This window comes from Lithobates pipiens, unplaced genomic scaffold (assembly GCF_037356315.1).
Source record: "Lithobates pipiens isolate NorthernLeopardFrog02 unplaced genomic scaffold, aLitPip1_a1.2 Scaffold_30, whole genome shotgun sequence".
In the NCBI taxonomy this organism is placed as follows: domain Eukaryota; kingdom Metazoa; phylum Chordata; class Amphibia; order Anura; family Ranidae; genus Lithobates; species Lithobates pipiens.
Genome location: NW_027507791.1, coordinates 54,515,603 through 54,536,019, shown reverse-complemented (window position 1 = coordinate 54,536,019; position 20,417 = coordinate 54,515,603). Strand labels below are relative to the sequence as shown.

The following is a 20,417-nucleotide window of genomic DNA, read 5'->3' as shown; positions in this document are numbered from 1 at the left end:
GCTATTTAGGAAATGTCAGATGGTGGGAGCCTTCAATGAGACCAGAGGTTTTGGCGGGGGGGGGGGTTATCCTTTTTTTTATTTTTTTTTATTTTATTTTTTTTTTCCGGGTCCAGTGGTGGCGGCAGGTGTCGTGATTGACGTTGGATCTACGCCGAGCAATGTATTTTCTTTTTTTTTCTTTTTATTATAAAGGCATTGTCAAAAACATGTGTTGTCTTTATTCGCTTTTTAGGTACTCATTCACACGGGTCCTCAGACCCCCACAACCACCGCCCAGGGTTGTGGGGAAGAGGCCCTTGTCCCCATCAACATGGGGACAAGGTGTTTTGGGGTGGTGGGCAGAGCACTTTCGAAACAATTGGGGGGGGTTAATGTATCTTAATGCGGAGTTCTGCTTAAAAAATAAATAGTCAGCGACTACAAATACTGCAGCTGCTGACTCTATATATATATATATATATATATATAAAAACTAACCACATGCAGTCCTTTTTTATGCTTTTATATATTCTTCCTTATATATATCTCAAGATAAGGACTTTTTTCACCTGTAATCTATTGCATACAAACCAACAAGAGAATTTTTGGCATTTTTATGTCTGACTTTTTTTTTTTTATTATGCTTTTATGTGCTCAGTTAAAAATTACCAAGGACTGTGTGCTGTCCCATTTTTATATATATATATATATATATGTTTTTTACACTTGTATAGCTCAATATGCATTAACCTCCAAGATAACCTTGAGAAACCCTGCCAAAAATGTTCTCTTGTTGGTTTATATATGATAGGTTATTGGTGCCAAGTGGTTGTAACTCTTTACACACTGTATATCAAGTGAAGTGACTGGCCTCAGATGATACACAGAGATGAAACCAATCCTCCTATATAGGTTGTAGCTGTTGATCTGCAGTCTTCTCTGCTGTACAGCTGTTCAAAATCTATAAAGCTTCTCTAAGCGTTCAAAAAAAAGGGAGCAGAGAGCTAAAATTACACTCTGCAGCGATCAGTAAGGAGAGCTCTGATAGCTGATTGGAGGGAAGAGACATCCCTCCCTTTACCGCATACAAGAACAGTGTTAAGACTGTCAATCAGCTAGAGCTCCTTCCCCTGTCACCATTTTTCACTTGGTGTCAGGAAAACTTGTCAGAAGTGATTCATGCTGATGGCAGCAGACAGAAATGGCACCCAGTGCTCTGGATTGGGACAAGTACACACTATAGAGGGATATCCTTTGCTCATATTTCATGTCTGAGCTTTATAACCATTTTAAAGTAAAAAGAGAGAATTTTTGCCATTAAGTTCTACAAGCTTTGATTATTTTTATTTTTTTTCATTTATGCTTTTATATGATCAGACATTAAAGTTCCAAGGACTGTGTGGGGTTACATAAGTTTTTCTTTTCTTAACACACATATATCTCTCAAGATAGAACAATCAGGAGGTTAATATGAGGTTGTCTTGGAGGATAATGTATCTTGAGATAATATGTAAAGAAAAAAAGTGAACTGACAGCAAGCGATCCTCTGAACTTTGACTTTTTTTTTTTTTATTATGCTTTTATTCAGAAATAATGGTTTGTTAAACTGTTAAATGCCAAAAATTCACACTCGCCAAACTTCTACTAACATGAAATTAGCAGAAGGAACCCAAAGGGTGACTCTAACGAAATGAATTTCCTCTTTGTAGTCTCGTAGTACGTCTAGTACGTGTTCGTGTTTTGTTGGCCGACGATTGTGTGCGATTTAATATGCAAGACAAAATCCTGGCACATACCCTTTTGACAAACGTCTGATGCTTGGTTGGCCAACAATCATATCGTGTGTACGAGGCTTTAGTCCGTAGGGTTCAATATTGAGTTGGCCCACCCTTTTGAAGCTACAACAGCTTCAACTCTTCTGGGAAGGCTGCCCACAAGGTTTAGGGGTGTGTCTATGGGAATGTTTGACCATTCTTCCAGAAGTGCATTGGTGAGGTCAGGCACTTATGTTGGACAAGAAGGCCTGGCTCAGTCTCCGCTCTAATTCATCCCAAAGGTGTTTTGTTGGGTTGAGGACAGGACTCTGTGCAGGCCAGTCAAGTTCCTCCACCCCAAACTCCCTCATTCATATCTTTATGGGCCTTGCTTTGTGCACTGGTGCGCAGTCATGTTGGAACAGGAAGGGGCCATTCCAAAACTGTTCCCACAAAGTTGGGAGCATGAAATTGTCCAAAATGTCTTGGTGTGCTGACGCCTTAAGAGTTCCTTTCACTGGAACTAAGGGGCCAAGCGCAACCCCTTAAAAACAACCCCCCCACACCACAATCCCCCCTCCACTAAATGATTTAGACCAGTGCAAAAAGCAAGGTCCATAAAGATTGAGTTTGGGGTGGAGGCACTTGACTGGCCTGCACCTTAATCCGATAGAACACCATTGGGATGAATTGGTGCGGAGACTGCGAGCCAGGTCTTCTTGTCCACATCAGTTCTCAACCTCACAAATGCATTGCAAACGTTCCCATAGACACACTCCTAAACCTTGTGGACAGCCTTCCCAGAAGAGTTGAAGTGGTTAAAGCTGCAAAGGGTGGGTCAACTCAATATTGAACCCTACGGACTAAAGCCTCGTACACACAATCTAATTGTTGGCCAACCGAGCGTCAGACTTTTGTCAAAAGGGCGTGTGCCAGGATTTTGTCTGGCATACTAACTGCACACAATTGTCGGCCAACAAACACAGAGGAAGTTAATTTCGCAAGTGCTCCTTCTGCTAATTTCTTGTTGGTAGAAGTTTCCTGAGTGTCGGTTCCGTGCTTTTCGGTTCCGTGCTTTTCGGTTCCGTGCTTTTCGGTTCCGTGCTTTTCGGTTCCGTGCTTTTCGGTTCCGTGCTTTTCGGTTCCGTGCTTTTCGGTTCGTTTCTGAACGGCTGTTCATCAACCAGCCATGTTGCGGAATCAGAGGAGAGAACGTGCTATTAGGCTTGGAGTTATTGCTTTGACCCAAGTCCAGTCCAGGAGCAGGAGGAGGAGGAGTTCTTGGACCAAAAATTGGTCCTCCTTCTGGGTTCTTGAAGATGTCACAATGCTCTGCATTCAATGGTGTACAGCGTGCCCTGAATGCAGAGGATCACTGCACATGTGCAGGTGACCTCATCCGCAGTTGCCAATGTGAATATCTCCTAAACGGTGCAGTGCAGGAGACATTCATTGTATCTATAGGTAAGCTTGACTTTAAGCTTACCTGTAGATACAAATGAATATAGTGACTTTACTACCACTTTAAATTTACTAGCCCTCCTCTCCCCCCATACTGACAATGCTGCAGTCTAAAGGTGTCCCCTGTGCTTCTTCATCCAGAGTGGAGGGGGGGGGGGGTGGCGCTCTAATACAGGAGGTGTGTAGGTCACCAGGTGGAAACGGAGGGAAAAGTGCCTAAAAAGAAAAAATGGCCGCTTGACTGCTATTACAAGCACTGGGAGCAGTCAACTTGCTTGCGCTCTCCCATCCCATCGGCTCGTCCGCTAGCTGGTTGGACAGCCTAACAAAGCCACAAACTGTCTTGAACAGCTCTCCACTATAGTAACCTGAAAGTGGTGACCTGACCTTGTTTCCAGGTTTCTTGGATGTAAATGGCGCCACTTTTTTAAAAACGCAAAAGCATTCAAAAGCACCGATCTTTGTGTTTTGAATGCTTTTAAATGCAAAGGAGAGATTTGGGTTCTTACTGACCCCAGATCCCTCCATAAAGAGTACCTGTCTCATGCATATTGCTGTCACAAGGATGTTTTATGTTCTTTGTGACCGCAATAAAAGTTATTAAAAAAAATATATATATATTTTTTTTAAATTATGTGCCCCCTCCCCCTGTTCTTCCACGCAAAGGCCCGCATGCACGCAAACTGCAGTCTTCCCACACATGTGAGGTATCACCACGAACATCAGCTCATGGGCAGTAATTCTAGACCTCCTCTGCAAATCTACAGTGGTAACCTGTAAAGGCTAAAGAATCGCCAATGGATAGTAAAATTTCCGTTGTTTGTCGCCGCTCCACAATTTTAAAGTGACGTATTTGGTGTCTATTTACTCGGTGTAACGACCTCTTTTATATTTTGCAAAAAAGGGGCTTTTTTTTGCATTACAATTCCAAAAGTGTATTCCCCCCAATAAATTGCATTTGGGAAACTGCTGTGCAAATACCATGTGACATAAAAAAAAATTGCAAATCCCACCAATTTATTCTCTAGAGCAGCCTTTCTCAACCTTTTCAACACAGAGGAACCCTTGAAATAGTTCTCCAGTCTCGGGGAACCCCTGCTAAAAATGTGAAATCTACAACTCATGATTAGGGATGAGCCGAACACCCCCCGGTTCGGTTCGCACCAGAACTTGCGAACGACCCCCGCGTTCGGTACGAACGTTAGAACCCCATTGAAGTCTATGGGACTCGAACGTTCGAATTGGAAAGTGCTCATTTTAACGGCTAATATGCAAGATAGTGTCCTAAAAAGGGTTTGGCGACCTGCCTCCTGCCTCAGGGGACATGGGTCACTGCAAAAAAAAGTTTTAAAAACTACCGTTTTGGCGGGAGCACTGATTTTAATGACGATTAAAGTGAAAAAAAAAAGTGAAATATTCCTTTAAATATGGTGCCTGCGGGGTGTCTGTAGTATGCCTGTGAAGTGCCACGTGTTTCCCGTGTTTAGAACAGTCCCTGCACAAAATGACATTAAACGGAAATAACACCATTTAAAACTGCTTGCGGTTTTAATGTTATATCTGGTTCCTGCAATATGGTTGAAAATCATTGAGAAACATGGCATGGGTAGCCCTCCCTGCCCATTACCAGCCTATTTGGGTCTTGTACGCATATTAAGGGGAACCCCGTACCCATATTAAAAAAAGGAAATGCGTGTGGCCCCCAGGCCCTATATACTCAGAACAGCAGTATACAGGCGGTGCAAACAAGACAGGGACTGTGTAGGTTTGTTGTGTTAAGTTGAATCTGTTTGTCATTTTCAACCGGTACATTTTTAAAGTGTAGCTCCAGTCAAAAAAACTATCTTTAAGCTTTTTGGAAAACATAGGGAAGGGTTATCACCCCTGTATAATTTGTTTTGTCGTCCATCTTTTTTCATCTCACTTGCTGCTGTCTCCTTGCGTTTGCAAGTAGGAGATGTTTGTAAGTTGGATGTTTGAAAGTAGGGGCCTGCCCTATATTATAGCGGTATGTACTGGGTACAGAGCACGCAGACAGCACGCACTATCTCCTAACACTACTGACTGCAAGCTCTATTATTAACCACTTGTTAGCCCAATGTTTGCATAATGTGAAAGATGAAGTTATGCTGAGTAAATAGATATCAAACATGTCACTCTTCAAAATTGCACATGCCCGTGGAATGGCGCCAAACGTCGCTACTTAAAAAATCCCCATAGGCGACGCTTTAAATATTTTTTTACTGGTTACATGTTTTGAGTTGCAGAGGAGGTCTAGGACTAGAATTATTGCTCTCGCTCTAACATTCTCGGCGATACCTCACATGTGTGGCACATGCGAGCACATGGGGACATGGGCGCTTTAATTTTTATTTTATTTTTTTATTGTTCATTTTACTTTATTTTAGTTTGACATTTTTTTTCCCAAAAATATATTTTTGATCACTTTTATTCCTATTACAAGAAATGTAAACATCCCTTGTAATAGGAATATGGGGTGACAGGTCCTCTTTACAGTGAAATCTGGGGGGTCAATATGACCCCACATCTCACCTCTAGGCTGGGAAGCCTGAAATAAAAAATAAAAAAAAGATTCTGGCTTTGATCGTACTGGCGAGTTGGTAGAAGCACCGGAGGGCGGTGAGGGGTGGGGGGCGTCTATGGCTGGGTATTTCAGGGTATCACTGAGTATGGCTGGGTATCTCTGAGTATGGCTGGGTATGGCAATTTATGGCAGGGTATTACAGAGTATTGGCGGGGTATTGGCGGGGTACTACAGAGTAATAGCAGGGTACTGCACTGCAGAGTAATGGCAGGGTACTGCACTGCAGAGTAATGGCGGGGTACTGCACTGCAGAGTAATGGCGGGGTACTGCACTGCAGAGTAATGGCGGGGTACTGCAGAGTAATGGCGGGGTACTGCAGAGTAATGGCGGGGTACTGCACTGCAGAGTAATGGCAGGGTACTGCAGAGTATGCACTGGTATTGCAGAGTATTGGCAGGGAATTGAGGGGTTAAATTCGGTGAGCAGCGATGTGGGCACTGCAGATGCAGCCCACATCGCTGCTGACACCGATCTCTTTCCCCTCCGCTGTACCGATCGGTACAGAAAGGGGAGGGAGGAACAGGCGTCATAACATGACGCCGGTTTGTTTCCAAGTGATCACTCCGTCATTTGACGGAGCAATCACGTGGTAAACGGCCGCTATGAGCGGCCGTTTACCGTGATGCGCCGGGTCCTGTGGACCCGGCGGTCACGGATGCTCTCGAGTGCGCACACCTCGGGGCACGCGAGAGCAGAATTCTGGGAGGCCGTTAATTAACGGCCTCTCTGAGTTAAACAACCGCCCTGAAGCCGTTAATCGGCAATGGGCAGTTGTTAAGTGGTTAAAGCTAGATCACTAGCTATATAGGTGAGGTGAATATAGTGGTGTATACTGCAGTCAGGGCACAGACAACAACCACTACACAGCAGCAAGATAGGAAATCAGCCAAAAACGATTGGTGTGTACTGTGTTGAAGGTACACAGAACACCCACTGCTTCAGATGCAAAGTAACACACTACAGGAGGCCGCCTTAAAGGCGGCCTTATATAGTGTGGGGCGTGCACTACACAGCCTGAGCTATGATTGGCCACAGGCAGGATGCCTGTGGCCAATCATGGCTCTCCTCGCTGCCGGCGCTGCGATTGGCCAAGCATGCGGGGTCACAGTGCATGCTCGGCCAATCATCGGGCAGCAATGCACTGCGCCAACGCAGTGCATTGTGGTCCGCGCGCGCGTCACTCGAATTTTGACGCGAACGGCCAAAACGTTCGGAATTCGCCGAACGGCCGAACGGCCAATGTTCGAGTCGAACGTACGTTCGACTCGAACACGAAGCTCATCCCTACTCATGATACATTAGTGCAGTGATTCTCAACCAGGGTTTCGTGGAACCCAAGGGTTCCTCCAGAGGTTGCTAGGGGGTTCCATCAGCATTGGGAAATTTCTGCCTCTCAGATAAGTTCCCATAGACACCATTGATCTTTTTAGCTATCTGTAAGGAGGTAATTCTTCCCAATGACCACAAGTGTAAGGACCATTCTTCCCACTGACCATCACACTAATGTATCATGAGTTGTAGATTTCTAATTTCTAGCAGGGGTTCCCCGAGACCGGAGAACTATTTCAAGGGTTCCTCTGTGTTGAAAAGGTTGAGAGAGGCTGCATTAGTGTGATGGTCAGTGGGAAGAATGGTCCTTACACTTGTGGTCATTGGGAAGAATTACTTCCTTACAGATGGCTAAAAAGATCAGTGTTGTCAGTGGGAACTTCTCTAAGCCCTTGTACACACGGTCGGACATTCCGATGGACAATGTCCGATAGGACCGTGTTGTCGGATAATCTGACAGTGTGTGGGCTCCATTGGACTGTTTCCGTCTGATTATCCGATGGACCAAGTTTTCCAGCTGGGCTATAAAATTTTCCGACAACATGAACCGATCGGACTTTGTCCAATCATCTGTAGAGAATTCTGATCTGAAAAAGTGCCACGCATGCTCAGATCAAATTCCTAGACCAAAGCTATTGGCTACTAGCCTGAACGTAGTCCCGTCCTAACGAAATAACGTCATCACCTTTAGTACGATCGGATTTTCTGACAACTTTGTCCGACTGTGTGTATGCAACAGTTTCGGACAAAATCCGTCGGACAAAATCCATCGTGTGTACAAGGGTTTAGAGGCAGAAATGGACCAATGCTGAAGGAACCCCCTACAACCTCTGGAGGAACCCTGGTTGAGAATCACTGCTCTAGAGACTCTGCTATATTAAAAAAAAAAATTTTCTAGCAAACAAACAAAAACAGATTGTTACACGTGAACAAAAAGTGGCAGAAAAAACCTGGTGGTTAAAGTATGTAAATGTTGGACACAAACCTGAACCAAAAAATGTTGTTGGACACATATAACTCTGTGCTTGGAATGCATTAGGTTAAATAAAAAAAATAAAAAATAAATTCTAATCATTGACTACTACTTTAAAAATGACTACAATGCTTAGCTACTCATCTGTATAAAAAATATAGCACCTCGTGAATGAAGTATCTTGATCGGAATTATTTGCCTGCTGGTTGTTGAAATGCCACCTCTTTAAATGTTAATGAGTTTTTCCGATGCGTCGCCTGCTTCTATGGAAATGGCTTTAAACAAGCCACAGGCAAGAGTGTGACTGCTGGGCATTGGAAACACGCACAATACCTTGTAAGCCTCCGTAGACAATGTAGAGGAGGCCGTTGTACTGTGTCAACGTATTACTGTGGGAGCCAACACATTGCTTCCCTTTCTTTTTTTTAAAGCTTTTATTGGTTGCTCGGTATTGTTGTACACATAGTATAATGCAGGTTACAACCTGTACAACAAATATTGATCTCTAAAAGAGCTTATTGTAGAAGGCGGTGGCTTGTACACCAATGGTTGTGTGCCTTCATTAACCCTTTGATTAGGTGTTCCCGACCTCATTCCCCCCCCCAACCCCCCAAGTATCCCCAAAAGGCCATGTTTTGGGAATTTCCCTTAAATAAAATGGCGGTCAAAAATACTCAGCCATTGATATTGATTTAAAGCACCTGCTTAAGGTGAAGGACATTCTGGGGACATGACCTGTTGGGGGTGTTTCAGGACTGAGGTTGGGAACCACTGCCCTTGGACAAGGGGTCTCCAAACATTTCAGTACTTTACTTTACAGATTTTTTTCGGGCCGGAAATATTTGTAAAATAAAACGAAAAATTTCAAACAAATGTAATTTTAGCTGTTAATAAAGGGTGAACAAAAAACATTCAGTTTGCACCTTTCTCATCGGAGTCCCCTTTTAAATCAAGGTTCCCATCAAAGTACCAATCGTAGTGCCCCCCTTACATCCAGAGTTAACATCAGAGCCACCTTATATCAGGGTCCCCATCACAGTGCCTTTTTACATCAGTCTCCATCAGAGTCCCCTTAAATCAGGTTCCCTATAAGAGTCTCTCCTTACATCCGCGTTCACCTCAGAACCACCCTCTTTACATCAGAGTCCAGAGTGCCCCCTTATATCAGTCCACATCAGAGCCCTCATCAGGGTCCCTATCCGAGGGCCCTCCTTGCATCAGGGTCCCTATCCGAGGGCCCTCCTTGCATCGGGGTCCCTATCCGAGGGCCCTCCTTGCATCAGGGTCCCTATCCGAGGGCCCTCCTTGCATCAGGGTCCCTATCCGAGGGCCCTCCTTGCATCAGGGTCCCTATCCGAGGGCCCTCCTTGCATCAGGGTCCCTATCCGAGGGCCCTCCTTGCATCATGTTTTCTCTTACACCTGAGTGGAAACTGTGCACGTTGGCCGTGGGCTAGATAAATTCCAATAGTAGGCCACAGTTTGGAGACCCCTGCCCTAGACAAATGCAGTCTGTATATTGGCATTCCCAGGCGCAGTCTCCATGGCATGCACCTCTCCAAAACGAATCCAGGAAGAAATCACAATTGGGCTTCGCAAGCCCACAATCATTATGGCAACTGCCACAAACGGAGGCAGAAAATATTCGAGTAAAAAATGTTATATTTTTTCTAAATCGATCATTGTATAATTGTTTTTGTATTTCATTTGTAATAATGCTAGGATCAATTAAAAAAAGAAAAAAAAAATTCACCGGAACTCCGCTTTAATTATTTTATTTGTTCGACGGGATGATTAGGATTCCTATTCGTCCCGTCGAGGTGACCTCAAATAGGTAGATGTAAGAAAACAGATGCTTTCTGCTACCAAGTGTTTAATAATGGTCCATGTAGTGTATATGACGGCTCTGAGATGTCTACGTTCTTTTCACAGTTGGAGATTCACCTTTTATCTTATTGCTTTCATTGCTGGCATTGCAGTCCTTGTAGACGTAAGTAACTTTTTTTTTTTTTTTTTTTCTTATCCCAAATTTGTTGTCTGTTACATATTTAGATGGGTCATTCAAATGCCCTGCTGAAAGTTTTCAACATAAGTGCTAAGTGGGGGGGGGGGGGTTCTGCCTTTTTTACAGCCCAACTACAGATAAGCTTTTTTTTTTTTTTTTTTTTTTTTTTTTTTTTAAGCAAGATTTCTGGGTACCAGGTGTCTTCTATACAGGTAACAAGCTGAGTTTAGGAGCACTCTTAAAGGGAGTGCTCCTAATCTTGGTTTGTTTCTTGTATAGAAGACATCTGTCCACAGAAGCAATCAGATTATAGTCTTTCCACCATGGCCAAGACCAAAGAGCTGTCCAAGGATGTTGGGGACAAGATTGTAGACCTACACAAGGCTGGAATTTGCTACAAGACCATCGCCAAGCAGCTTGGTGAGAGGGTGACAACAATTGGTGCGCCAGTCTCCCTCGGTCTGGGGCCACATGCAAGATCTTCAGGGCCGTCTTTAATATGGATTGGACCCTGGGCAAAATTGTTCTGGGGGGGGGGGGGAGGGGGGGGGGGGCACTCTCCACTTGCTCTGAGACATACAATAAATAGCAGCTAGACTTAAAATCAATTAACTTTATCAGATCAGGCAGCAATTGCAATTGGTTGCCAGCGGCTACAGCGTATCATTACTGCTTACTGACTGGTTACTAGAGGTTACAGCACACATTCCGGCTCACTGATTAGTTGCTAGAGGTTAGAGCAAATGATTTCTGCTTGTTAATTGGTTGCTAGAGATTACTGTACAGTATTACTGCTCACTGGTTGCTAAAGGTTACAGCACATCATCTCCTCACTGCAGGGGGACATGATATACATATGAATGCCACCCTTGTATACATATCAATGCTGCCGGCCGCAACTATTTACTTATGAATGCTGCTGATATGAATGCCGGTTATTTACATGTAAACACAGGGTCTGCAGGTGAGTCACCCGTACACAACAATATGGTAGGGCTGGGTAGCATTAGTAGCAGCACTTCACACTGAGATATCGGGACACAGCACAGGAATAAACTTCAAGGGACAAGGGAATTTAAACTGGGATAGTTGGCAAGTATGAGGCAGCTACTTTGGGCCCCACAACAATGACAGGGCCCAGAGCAGCTGCCCCTGTTGTCCTGCCTTAAAGACGGCCCTGAAGATCTTGTCTCATGGAGTTGAAATGATCATGACAACGGTAAGGAATCGGCCCAGAACTACATGGGAGAATGCTCTCAATGATCTCATCTCAACCTAGAGATGATGGTCACTCCACCCCCCCATCCCCACAATGGAAATTTAACATTTGCATTTGAAAGTGGCTTGTTTATCACTGAACAGTGATCTTTAGTGGAGGATGAATTGTTGCCCTTTTTTGGGCCTTTTTTATATCTGTTCATCAACAGTAAGTGGGTGAATAGAAGGAATATTTATCAAATTAAAAGCCAAAATATCTTTATTCTTGACATATATAGTGACAACCAAGAGAAATGCAGTAGTCGACGCATTTCAGGGGCCAAAGGATCCCCTTCTTTGTGGCTTGCCTAGGGTTGCTGGCATCCTGTATGGACTGTGATGTAATCTTCTTAAATAATTTAATAAAAAAGGGATCCTAATCTGAAAATGGGCATAAGTGAAGAGCTCAGTGGCCATTGCCATTACACAGCTTTTGAGATTTGCACATTTGTCTATGTTCAACCCTAGCCCAAGCCGTAATGAAGGAAGAGCCTTTGGCCTCAAAATGTGTTGCTACTACATTTTCTTGTTGTTGTCAATATACTGCCAAGAATAAAGATGTATGCACTTTTGAGCTGGTCGTTTGGTGTCCTCTTCCGTTTGTTCACCCAAAACTTCTTAAGTTGGGAGGTTCTCATCCAGTGGGATCAACCGCTCCACTGCTGTCCTCCGAGCGGCCGAGGTCAAGTTGGCAAGAGCTGCCATCAGCGTGCATAAGAGGATAGTCATTAAGTCCAGCACCTCTGATTTGGTCAACAGTAAATGTCTGCCTCACTTTTAATGTTTTTATTTTGTTATTCATATCTAAAAAACCTAAAGCTATGAAGCATTGTTGGGTTTTTTTCTTTTTTTTTTCTTTTTTTTTAAATGTCTGAAATCAGAGCGGTCTACATAAAGCTGGATTCAGATGTTTATTGGACGATAATAGGGACAGAATCTGGTTGCCTTGGAGGAACTCAGACAATTCTTATCAGAGTCTTTGAAACTGGACACCATTTGGGACCGCTCTGCAATAACCTACACATTTGTCTTTATGGCATGTCATAAAAAAAATAAAAAATTTTATTGTCGTATTCATGAATACATATTTAGATGGTGGTTCTCATTTAATGTAGAACAGCCTCCATGAATATTGAATATCTGTTTTCTTATGGGGAAGTCGCGTCATTACTGCAGAGGCGCTGTACCCATTGTTTGAATTTTTCGCTTTGGAATATATTTAGTACCTTTTTTTTTTAAAGCCTGGTACACAAGATGAGTTCATCGGACAAATGATTATCTGTTTTTTGTTTGTTTTTTCCATGTTAGACTTGTATTAAAAAAGAAGAGGTTTCTAAAGTATAAAAATTTGAATGTAATATATTGCATCTGTATTTTATTTTTGGATGAAAACTGTACTGTACTCTCGTTCTGGGGCAACCAGCGCCCAAGCGTCGCCGCTTTCGTGCACCTAGGGACACAGCACGCCCCCGATCTCAGTGAAGAGCCGATGACGCAGTTCTTTACCCATGCGATGGGCTGTGTCCAATCGTGGCCGATCACGTGTAAACCCCGAAATACCAATTATCTGCTCTCCTTGCCTTTAAGCTTCGTACGCACGGTACGATTGTTGGCCAACCGAGCGTCTGATTTTTGTCAAAAAGGCATATGCTAGGATCTTGTCTTGTATACTAACGGTACACAATTGTCGTGCCACAAACATGAACGTATTGACGCGCTATGAGGAATTTCAGCTCTTGAGCGCCACCCTTTGGGCCCCTTTTGCTAATTTCTTGTTTGGCGAGCATTGATTCCGAGAATGCGTGTTTTTACTTTGACTTTTGTGTGACGGACTTGTGTACTGACCAAACGAAAATCTGGCGTCAAACTGTTGTCCGCCGAAAATTTACCCGACATTTGTTGGCAGAAAGCTGGACAACAATTATCAAAAGGAGCATACTAACGGTAAGATTCTAGGACAGTGATGGTGAACCTTGGCGCTCCAGATGTTTTGGAACTACATTTCCCATGATGCTCCACTACACTGCAGAGTGCATGAGCATCATGGAAAATGTAGTTCCAAAACATCTGGGGTGCCAAGGTTCGCCATCACTGTTCTAGGACAACAGTCTGTCAACAAACAGACAATCCCCTGCCGACAATCGTACCGTGTGTACGAGGCTTTACACTTACTTAGTGTGAGGTGAGGAGAGCCAATTGGCAGCATCTCCTTGCAAGGGAGACTGTACAGGTAATCGGGGCACTGGTTATAAGTGCAGCCCCAGCAGTGCCCATCAGTGACAACGATCAGTGCCCACCAGTGATGCCAGTCAGTGCCACCTATCTTTGCCCACCAGTGCCACTTATTAGTGCTGCATATCATTGCCACCTATCTGTGCCCATTAGTGCGGCATATTTGTGCCACCTAATCGTTGCCCTTCAGTGCCGCCTCCATCACTTAGCAAAAAATATAAAAAAAACAACAGTGATTAAATACAACCAAAAAGCTCTATTTGGGGAAAGAAAATTATAAAAATGTCATGTGTACAGTGTTGTATGACCGCGCAATTGTCATTCAAAGTGTGACAGCGCTGAGAGCTGAAAATTGGCCTGGGCAGGAAGGGAGGTAAAAGTGCCCGCTAGGTTAAACAAAAATCGCAAGATCTGGTATCATACAACAACATTTTTCATGTTTTGTCCCTTCCAATAATTTCGGACGAAAGCTGTGTACTAATGATCAGATTATCGTACAATCGAATTCAAAAGCGTTTTTTTTTTTTTTCCGTCTGATTCTCGGGTCGTGTGTATGGGCCTTAGACATTTGCTGTATGTGTCATAGGAAATGCAAGGTGTGTGTATGTGTGTGTGTATGAATGTATGTAATATATATATATATATATATATATATATATATATATATATATATATATATATATATATATATATATATATATATATATATTATATTATATTATATTATATTATATTATATTATATTTTTGTGTCCTTTTCATTCAGTGTAATGTTTTTCCATCCACAGAAGCCCTGGTTCCATGATCTCCATGAAGTTTGGAGGGATTTTCCTAAACAGGTAACTATGACATTTTAAAATGGGGCCTATTACTCAACTTAGCCTACTAATCGTAATGTCTAATAAGATGGAAGGGGTCCCCTGGTTGCATCCATGTCTTTATGGACCTTGCTTTGTGCTCTGTTCCAAATTATTTGGTGGACAGGGGAATAATGGCATGAGGTTGACTTTCAGGGTTTGGGCCTGGCCCCTTAGTTCCAGTGAAGGGAACTCTGAAGCCCCATACACACGATCAGATTTTCTGCTATTTTTTTTTTTTCCCTTCAGATTTACAAAACCATATAATATGAGGTCAAACCTTAGGAGTTTCAATTTGTATGCAATCAGGCAGACTCTTTCCTCTACATGGTTTTGGTAAATCTGAAGACAAAAATCAGCAGAAAATCTGATGGTGTGTATGGGGCTTAAGGCTGGATTCACACCTATGCATTTTTAGTGCCTTTTGAAGATTTGCACTACAGAACGTGTTCCATAGGAAACCATGGTGAATGGACTGTAGCGCAAATCCTGCAAAAAGCAATAAAAATGCATAGGTGTGAATCCAGCCTAAGACATCAGTATACCAAGACATTTTGGACAATTTCATGCTCCCAACTTTGTGGGAACAGTTTTGGGATGGCCCTTTCCTGTTCCAACATGACTGCGCACCAGAGCACAAAGCAAGGTCCATAAGGACATGAATGAAGAGTTTGGGGCGGAGGAACTTTGACTGGCCTGTCTTGACCTCAGCCCGATAGAACACCTTTGGGATGAATTACAGAGGAGACTGTGAGCCAGGTCTTCTCGTCCAACATCAGTGCCTGACATTACAAATGCACTTCTGGAAGAATGGTCAAACATTCCCATAGACACACTCCTAAACCTTGTGGACGGCCTTCCCAGAAGAGTTGAAGCTGTTAGCCCACGTACAGACGGTCTGAGATTTTGCCAACCAAATCCGTCGGATTTTGCCCGTCGGATTTAATCCGACGGATTGTGTCCGAAACTGTTGCATTCACACGGTCGGACTAAGTTGTCGAAAAATCCGATCTTTCAGAACGTGATGACGTAATTTCGTTACGATGGGACTACATTCAGGCCAGTAGCCAATAGCTTTGATGTAGGAATTTGATCTGAGCATGCGTGGCACTTGGTCCGATGAGAATGCTCTACACATGATCGGATTAGGTCCGTCCGGCCCAGTTGGTCGGGAAATATTTCCAACATGTTGGAAAATTGGGTCGGACGGAGATTCGGACGGAATCAGTCCGATGCAGACCACACACAGTCGGATTATCTGACGACACGGTCCGATAAGACTCATTCCGACAGATTCTCCGACCGTGTGTACAAGGGCTTATAGCTACAAAGGGTGGGCCAACTCAATACTGATCCCTATGGACTAAGACTGGGATGCCATTAAAGTTCATGTGCGTGTAAAGGCAGGCATCCCGATACCTTTATCTGTGTGTGTGTGTGTGTATATACATGTGTGTGTAATATATATATATTCATACAATATTATATTGTGTGTGTGTGTATATAGATTATATTATAAATGGTTTGTTTTGTATTCGTTTTTTGCATATTTAGAAAGTTTTTTTATTTTTTATTATTATTTTATTTATTTATTTTGGGGGGGGGGGGGGGGGTGAATTTTAAAATATATTTTCTGCCAGCAGATGGGAGCTACAGACTATTTCAATACATATTTAGGAGGCTATCCTTATTGGCTTTACTCAGAAAAGCTTATTGTCTGCGAAGGTCAATAGCACAAGATCTTTCCAAATCTATGGAGAGGGAGCAGCACAAGTAGATTCCTCAATTACCTCTGGGGAACAAATCCGAGAAGAGAGAAAAAAATTACCTCTGTCTTTGTGTAGCGAAAACATAAATGATTATTTTCTTTTACAAAACAGGAAGGGTTGTATTATAGTATGTTGATGCTGTGCTGATTTGTTGAGTTTTCTCTAAACGCAAAATGTACACAATTTTCTGTCCGCAGACTATGCTACCCTCACAGTACTGGTATTATATGATAGAACTGGGCTTCTACTGGTCTCTCCTGTTCAGAGTGGCATTTGATGTCAAGAGGAAGGTAAGTGATCCTAAGGGATAGGTACATCATTGCCCTAGGTATTAAGAGACATTGTGAGATTTTTCTTAATTCCTGAGGTGCTGCCCTTGTCTTGTTTCTGTGAGTATTTAGAACAGCAGCGTGGAGATCAGCCTTGACCATTTGCCCACAGCACAAATAAGTCTCAGTCCTTCCCGTAAGGCATCCACCCTGACCAGCTGCTTACAGCACAAATTTGTCTTGGTCATTCCTGTGAGGGATCCGTCCTGACCAGCTACTTAAAACAGAGTCTCAGCCCTTCCTCTACAGATCCATCCTGATCACCTGCTTCCACCCCAAATGAGCTTCAGCCCTTCCTGTAAGGGATCCACCGTGATTAGCTACTTATAGCACAAATGAGTCTTTGGTCATTCCTGTGAGGTATCTATCTGGCCTGACCAGCTACTTACAGCACAATTGAGTTTCAGTCACAAATGAGTCTTGGTCATTCCTGTGAGGGATCATTCTAGCCTGACCAACTACTTACAGTACAAATGAGTTTCAGTCCCTACTGTAACGCAGGGAACTCCAGACTATGGACCTCCAGATGTTGAGGAACTGCAAATCCCATGAGGGAATGCACGATTCTGACAGTTACACGCATGACTCCTAGAGGCAGATGCCTCATGATGGGACTTATAGTTCCTTAACAGCTGGAGGGCCATAATCTGGAGATCCCTGCTGTGAAGGATTCGCCCTGACCAGCTTCTTACAGTAAAAATGAGCCTCAGTTCTTATTGTAAGGGATCCACCCTGACCAGCTGCTTACAGTACAAATGATTCTCAGTCCTTGGCCTTGGTCATTCCTGTGAAGGATCTGCTCTGACTAGCTGCTTACAGTACAAATGATTCTCAATCCTTGGCCTTGGTCATTCCTGTGAAGAATCTGCTCTGACTAGCTGCTTACAGCACAAATGATTCTCGGTCCTTGGCCTTGGTCATTCCTGTGAAGGATCTGCTCTGACTAGCTGCTTACAACACAAGTGAGTCTGGGTCCCATCTTTTAAGGGATCATCTCTGACCAGTTGCTCACACCTCATGTGAGTTTTAGTCCTTCCAGTTAAATATAAAGAGCTTGCAACTTCCAGTTCCACTGTTGCCACTTGGAGTAAATATAGCTGGTAATCTGACCCATTCGTGAGTTCTTCACTGCAACCCTTACAGATCCCTAATGCATACATTGTGTCCTAAAAGTTTGGATCCATAGGTAAGCATAAGACTGGCTGAACAGAATTTCAACATCTTGCCAGGTTATATATATTTGGCAGTTAATATATATTTCACATCTGTATTTAGCCAAGTGACTTCAGATTTTAAAGCGTATCGAAAGCAAAGAACAAAAATTTCATTCATATGTTGTAGCTTCCCTGATTTAGATGGGGTGGCTGAATTTGTTTTCCTTTTTCTAGGCTGTTCGCCTTTATTTTAACCTGGTGATTCTGTCAGTAACACACACTTCTTGTCCTAGGGTAACTATGCTCTATCACCGTACTGTAGCATTGTTACCGTAGGAAGGAAGTTTGTTAGGACTACAACATACTCCTTCCTGTATTCTCCTCTACATAGATAGCTGAGAACAATAAAACTGATAAAGTGCAGCTCTCCTGGCTTACCTATTGAATTTACATATGCATTGGGCATTTTATATAGAAAAAGCTATAATCAAGTGCCAAAAACTGTTAGTGTCGTATATGTCTTTGTGGCAAAGCTCTGTAGCTTGTTACAGTATATTTGTGTGATTAGCTGTAGTAGTAGTGTTACGTCTGAGTAAAATTGGCTTGTTTTGTGTTCTGCAGGACTTCAAGGAGCAGATCATCCACCACGTGGCCACTATTATTCTGATCAGCTTTTCATGGTGTGCAAATTACATTAGAGTGGGCACTTTGGTCATGGCCATTCATGATTCCTCGGACTTCTTCTTGGAGGTGAGATGTCTTACCTAAGGATATGAGTTTAGTGGTTATTGTGTGGGGGGTGGTCACCTAAAACATTTTTAGTGCCATTAGGCAATTGTTCTGCAGGCATGCATTCAACTAGAAAGAATATAGAAAAATAGTCTTTTTGGTATTGTTTTCCAAAGTCCGCGATGGAGTTGTCACTTTGTTGCCGTCTACCTTCCAGCCTTCCGTATAGCTCCGGCTCTCCCTATAGCTCCATCTACTTCATATCGCCTCCATAGCTTCAGCTCTCCCTATAGCTCCAGCTGCTCCATAGTGCCCCCATAACTCCATAGCTCCAGCGCCCCCATAGCTCCAGCGCCCCCATAGCTCCACATAAATCTCCAGTTCCCCATAGCTCCACATAAATCTCCAGTTCCCCATAGCTTCACATAAATCTCCAGTTCCCCATAGCTCCACATAAATCTCCAGTTCCCCATAGCTCCACATAAATCTCCAGTTCCCCATAGCTCCACATAAATCTCCAGTTCCCCATAGCTTCACATAAATCTCCAGTTCCCCATAGCTCCAGCTCTCCTGTGGCAGCGGGCTTCTGCTCACTTAAATTTGGTTTTGCCTTTCCATAAAAGTCAATGGGAATGCAAAACTTGGTTGAAGTTTAAATGCAAGTCAATTTCTGGTCAGATAGACCCGTCAGTGGATTTTTAATGATCTCGGAAGTATCTCAAATAGATGTCATCCAACCAAGCCCAATGACACAGGCCTTTAAACTAAAGAGTAGAGTAGGACATAAGCTTGAGGTTTTTTCTCCAGCCAGTTGGACATGTGGAGCCTATGGGTAGCTTTAAGCCAGCCATAGGACCGTTCAAGTCTCAACCGGTCTCTGCTGATTTACTGTATGATGCCCATGTATGGGCAGGCTTATTGTATGCAAATTGATCTATCAACTTAGATACAACCAGCCTGTCGGATTTTTCGTGCCGCTAGCAATAATCACTGTGTGTTCTCCAGGCTGGGACGGTTCCCCCTGCCCCCAGCCCCCCCCCCCCGGCGGGTGGTTTCAGGAAAGAAAATCACACCGTCTATGGCCGGATTTAGGCGAAGGAAGAATAAAGGTCCTCCTACAATGCACAAATGTATACTTTTTAATTAATTACTGTTCTGCTTGTTTTACCTCTAGTCTGCCAAGATGTTTAACTATGCCGGATGGATAGACACCTGCAACAATATATTTGTGGTGTTTGCTTTAGTGTTCATCATTACAAGGATCATCATTCTTCCTTTCTGGTGAGTAAATGTTCATTGCCTAACGCTAGTCTCTGCTGGTGGTTAACGGGATGCTCAAGTCTTTGAAAATCAAGAATAAAACTCATGGCATGTCACATACTCTAGGACAGTGTTTGTTTTTCTTTTTTTTTTTCCGTCAAGGCACCCTTTAGAATTGCGCACATTCACACCAGTTTGGGGGCTCGTTCACACCAGAAGGTGCATCCAAGGGGTGTCATTAAGGATTGATGGCACCCACGCACTTCTGAAAAAGGCAGCACGTTTTTGTGTGGTACTGGAAAACACGCAATTCTGCATGCGCTACTGCACCTGGTATGCAGAGGAGGAGACAGCCAAAAAGTGTGTATTGTGCTCCCCCCTCCCCCTTCCAAGCTCTTCTCCTCCCTCCTGTACATTCTGATCTGAGCCTGATCTTCTGTTAACTTCTGAGAAAGCGGAGGGAGGAGAGCACTGTTAACTGTGTACAAAGGAGGCCGAGAGCACAGACTGCACCTCCTCCCGGCTTTCTTCTCTTCTCTGTATTATTGCGGGCAAAACAGAAAGCCAAGCAAGGCCGCCTGACATGTCCTTAGCAACCAATTACATCATTGGTTGTAGGACATGGGCTATCAGCTAGCTTGGCTTTCTGTTTGGCGGCAGTAATACGGAGCGGAGGCAAGAGACAGGAGGAGGTGCGGGCTGAGTTCTCTGCCATCTCTGTA

At 43.5% G+C, this 20,417-nt stretch overlaps 1 protein-coding gene across 1 annotated transcript in view; it reads left to right on the top strand.

The window, feature by feature from the left end:
* CERS2 (ceramide synthase 2) overlaps positions 1-20,417 on the top strand; it is an 83,952-nt gene that overhangs the window by 54,506 nt on the left and 9,029 nt on the right. The window contains exons 5-9 of the mRNA XM_077464242.1: positions 10,037-10,094; positions 14,386-14,436; positions 16,421-16,513; positions 18,328-18,456; positions 19,610-19,716. Coding sequence (XP_077320368.1) covers positions 10,037-10,094; positions 14,386-14,436; positions 16,421-16,513; positions 18,328-18,456; positions 19,610-19,716 — 438 coding nt within the window. The remainder of the gene's footprint in view (positions 1-10,036; positions 10,095-14,385; positions 14,437-16,420; positions 16,514-18,327; positions 18,457-19,609; positions 19,717-20,417) is intronic.